This window comes from Montipora capricornis, chromosome 2 (assembly GCF_036669925.1).
Source record: "Montipora capricornis isolate CH-2021 chromosome 2, ASM3666992v2, whole genome shotgun sequence".
Lineage (NCBI taxonomy): Eukaryota > Metazoa > Cnidaria > Anthozoa > Scleractinia > Acroporidae > Montipora > Montipora capricornis.
In genome coordinates, this window is record NC_090884.1 from 55194662 (window position 1) to 55199661 (window position 5000).

Below are 5000 nucleotides of genomic sequence, written 5' to 3' on the forward strand. Positions count from 1 at the left end.
AACTTCCCAAACCTAAGCGAAGTTTACTCCAAATCCGTTACTAGTCAGCACGTGTTATTACGCAAGCGAATACTGCTAACAACAAAATATGGTAATTACACGTGTTCAATTACACGTGTCCGGTTGGCATCTATTGTCTTGCAAATAAACTACTAAAAAAAGAACGTTCTTATGAGAACTCAATGGCCAACTTTGATAAGAACGAGATAATTGCCATGCTCGCAAATATTACAAAATCCCCCAAATGGTTGCTTATGGAAAGGACAAATCTCTGAGAGACTATCTTGTCAGAGCAAGAATTCCTTCACTTTAATTTAACAACCAAAGAGTTATATACGGTAAGGGTCGAGTGACAGCGTTACAACAACTTCGGTTTTTAAAATTACACTGCCACGGTATGAACTTTACTCCGTATATATGGTTTTCGGATGTGTTCATCCAGATAAAGCTTACTCGATTTGTTAACAAGAAAACTCAACCGGGGATAACTTCCCAAACCTAAGCGAAGTTTACTCCAAATCCGTTACTAGTCAGCACGTGTAATTACGCAAGCGAATACTGCTAACAACAAAATATGGTAATTACGTGTTCAATTACACGTGTCCGGTTGGCATCTATTGTCTTGCAAATAAACTACTAAAAAAAGAACGTTCTTATGAGAACTAAATGGCCAACTTTGATAACAACGAGATAATTGCCATGCTCGCAAATATTACAAAATCCCCCAAATGGTTGCTTATGGAAAGGACAAATCTCTGAAAGACTATCTTGTCAGAGCAAGAATTACTTCACTTTAATTTAACAACCAAGGAGTTATATACGGTTAGGGTCGAGTGACAGCGTTACAACAACTTCGGTTTTTAAAAAATCCACTGCCACGGTATGAACTTTACTCCGTATATATGGTTTTCGGATGTGTTCATTCAGATAAAGCTTACTCGATTTGGTAACAAGAAAACTCAACCGGGGATAACTTCCCAAACCTAAGCGAAGTTTACTCCAAATCCGTTACTAGTCAGCACGTGTTATTACGCAAGCGAATACTGCTAACAACAAAATATGGTAATTACACGTGTTCAATTACACGTGTCCGGTTGGCATCTATTGTCTTGCAAATAAACTACTAAAAAAAGAACGTTCTTATGAGAACTCAATGGCCAACTTTGATAAGAACGAGATAATTGCCATGCTCGCAAATATTACAAAATCCCCCAAATGGTTGCTTATGGAAAGGACAAATCTCTGAGAGACTATCTTGTCAGAGCAAGAATTCCTTCACTTTAATTTAACAACCAAAGAGTTATATACGGTAAGGGTCGAGTGACAGCGTTACAACAACTTCGGTTTTTAAAATTACACTGCCACGGTATGAACTTTACTCCGTATATATGGTTTTCGGATGTGTTCATCCAGATAAAGCTTACTCGATTTGTTAACAAGAAAACTCAACCGGGGATAACTTCCCAAACCTAAGCGAAGTTTACTCCAAATCCGTTACTAGTCAGCACGTGTAATTACGCAAGCGAATACTGCTAACAACAAAATATGGTAATTACGTGTTCAATTACACGTGTCCGGTTGGCATCTATTGTCTTGCAAATAAACTACTAAAAAAAGAACGTTCTTATGAGAACTAAATGGCCAACTTTGATAACAACGAGATAATTGCCATGCTCGCAAATATTACAAAATCCCCCAAATGGTTGCTTATGGAAAGGACAAATCTCTGAAAGACTATCTTGTCAGAGCAAGAATTCCTTCACTTTAATTTAACAACCAAGGAGTTATATACGGTGAGGGTCGAGTGACAGCGTTACAACAACTTTCGTTTTTAAAAATACACTGCCACGGTATGAACTTTACTCCGTATATATGGTTTTCGGATGTGTTCATTCAGATAAAGCTTACTCGATTTGTTAACAAGAAAACTCAACCGGGGATAACTTCCCAAACCTAAGCGAAGTTTACTCCAAATCCGTTACTAGTCAGCACGTGTTATTACGCAAGCGAATACTGCTAACAACAAAATATGGTAATTACACGTGTTCAATTACACGTGTCCGGTTGGCATCTATTGTCTTGCAAATAAACTACTAAAAAAAGAACGTTCTTATGAGAACTCAATGGCCAACTTCGATAAGAACGAGATAATTGCCATGCTCGCAAATATTACAAAATCCCCCAAATGGTTGCTTATGGGAAGGACAAATCTCTGAAAGACTATCTTGTCAGAGCAAGAATTCCTTCACTTTAATTTAACAACCAAGGAGTTATATGCGGTAAGGGTCGAGTGACAGCGTTACAACAACTTCGGTTTTTAAAATTACACTGCCACGGTATGAACTTTACTCCGTATATATGGTTTTCGGATGTGTTCATCCAGATAAAGCTTACTCGATTTGTTAACAAGAAAACTCAACCGGGGATAACTTCCCAAACCTAAGCGAAGTTTACTCCAAATCCGTTACTAGTCAGCACGTGTTATTACGCAAGCGAATACTGCTAACACCAAAATACGGTAATTACACGTGTTTAATTACACGTGTCCGGTTGGCATCTATTGTCTTGCAAATAAACTAATAAAAAAAGAACGTTCTTATGAGAACTCAATGGCCAACTTTGATGACAACGAGATCATCGCCATGCTCGCAAATATTACAAAATATTCCAAGCAAGCACTGCCTTGGGGTAGAGAGTTTTTTCCCGTTTCAAGCGATATCTTTGAGTCAGTAGAACCTGAGATATCGTTTTTTTTTAGAACGGATTTTTACAACCGGTAACATTTAATGGAAGATCAAAAACAATAGGTGTGAAAACTTACCAATTTCACGCTAAAGGATATTTTGTTAACAAAAACAATGGTTGAAGTTTTTATTATTCAAAACGTTATAAAAAGGCAATTAACTGAATGAGAAATACACACTTCAATCATTTACGATAAGTGTAGCCACGAACAATTTTGAGTCAAAATGCTCGGTGTTAAACGCGGACGTCAGAGTTTTACTTTTGAGGGAACAAAAGGTCGGCAAGTTTTTCTGGTCGTTCAGGCACGAAGCCGATGGTTTTCTTGGTGGGGCCTTTGATAACTCGACAGGCCACTTTGGAGAACTTGATTGGTGTATAGTCGAGTGGAATTTGTGGCCGAATATGGGATGGAAAAGATCAGGTGTGGATAGGGTGTCGAAAGATGATTGGTGTATATTTGAAATCATTTTGTGCACATATATGGTCAAGAGACTAAAGTCCAAATGATGTAGCAGGATATAAAAGAAACTGCCACGTGCTGGTTTATCCTCTTGCTTTGGAGATGGCGGATCGAAAGGATAGACCTTGGAAGTGTTCACAGTGCCTGAAACGTTTTACGGAGAAATCGAATTTGCAGCGACATCAGAGAGCATCTCATCGTCGAGAGGAACATGTATCGTGTTCTGATTGTGGAAGAACCTTTACTCGTCGTCAAGATCTGGCGAACCATCTAAAGAATCGTCAATGCTCTCAACCTCTACGAGGGAGGGCTGGTAAAAAAAAAACATGATTCAGAGTCGAACGATGGTTTTTTTTTGCTATGATGTATTAACCATGTTTGTTTTGAAATTTGTTTCAGCTCGCCGGGAACGAGAGCGACAAGAAACCCATCGTCGACAAAAAGAAGCGCGACGAGGAAGACGGGAAGAACGCGGGGGTGAAAAACGTGCTTTGCTGCAAGGTGAGATAAAATGATTTGTTTTGGAAAGATGTATCGAGGAAAGAACATCTAAAACATCCAAGAAAATTATCCCTTTCTGTCACCACTTTCAACCCTGCTACACCGAATCTTAAAAAGATCTTAATTAAACACGGGCACCTTATAGGGGGCAACGATAATATCGTGCAAATATTCAAAAATCCCCCAATGGTTGCTTATCGAAAGGACAAATCTCTGAAAGACTATCTTGTCAGTAATTTGGCGTACGGTGCTGGTTAGGGCCATTGTTAAAAGCTAGATTTTTTTTCCTTGAGAATATTGAAATTAAGTAAATATCACATTTCATTCTTTTGTTAATCTGTTGAATGCGGAAATTGAGTGGTGAAATTGTTAGTCTGTAAATATAAATTCAACATTGTAGTGGTAAAATTACACTGACAACCGTAAGTTTACAGTTTTAACTGTAAATTTACAGTTTTTAAGTGTAAATTTACAGTTTATAAGTGTCAACCCTGCTACACCGAATCTTAAAAAGATCTTAATTAAACACGGGCACCTTACAGGGGGCAACCATAATATCGTGCAAATATTCAAAAATCCCCCAATGGTTGCTTATCGAAAGGACAAATCTCTGAAAGACTATCTTGTCAGTACGGTGGCGTACGGTGGCTGGTTAGGGCCATTGTTGAAAGCTAGATTTTTTTTCCTTGAGAATATTGAAATTAAGTATAGAACAAATTTCATTACTTTGTTAATCTTTTGAATGCATAAATTGAGTGGTGAAATTGTTATTCTGTAAATATAAATTCAACATTGTATTGGTATATTTACACTTACAACCGTAAATTTACACTTAAAAGTGTAAATTTACGAGGTATTAGTGTAAATTTAGAGTTTATAAGTGTACATGTACAGTTATAAGTGGAAATTTACAGTTATAAGGGGAAACTTACAGTTACAAGTGTAAATTTACAGTTACAAGTGTAAACCTCCAGTTGAAGTGTAAATTTATAGTTTGTAAGTGTAAATTTACAGTTACAAGTGTAAATTTACAGTTATAAGTGTAAATTTACGATTGCAAGTGTAAATTTACAGTTTGTAAGTGTAAATATACCAATACAATGTTGAATTTATATTTACAGAGTAATAATTTCAGCACTCAATTTCCGCATTCAAAAGATTAATAAAATAATGAAATTTGTTCTATACTTAATTTCAAAATTCACAAGGAAAAAAAATCTAGCTTTCAACAATGGCCCTAACCAGCCATCGTAGATTGTTGAAAGCTAGATTTTTTTCCTTGAGAATATTGAAA

The 5000-nt window shown here is 36.8% G+C and overlaps 1 protein-coding gene across 1 annotated transcript in view; it reads left to right on the top strand.

The window, feature by feature from the left end:
* The window catches only part of LOC138037515 (octapeptide-repeat protein T2-like), a 23628-nt gene that overhangs the window by 4040 nt on the left and 14588 nt on the right, over positions 1 to 5000 (top strand). The window contains exons 2-3 of the mRNA XM_068883432.1: positions 1782 to 1793; positions 3605 to 3706. Of these exons, the coding sequence (XP_068739533.1) occupies positions 1782 to 1793; positions 3605 to 3706 (114 nt within the window). The remainder of the gene's footprint in view (positions 1 to 1781; positions 1794 to 3604; positions 3707 to 5000) is intronic.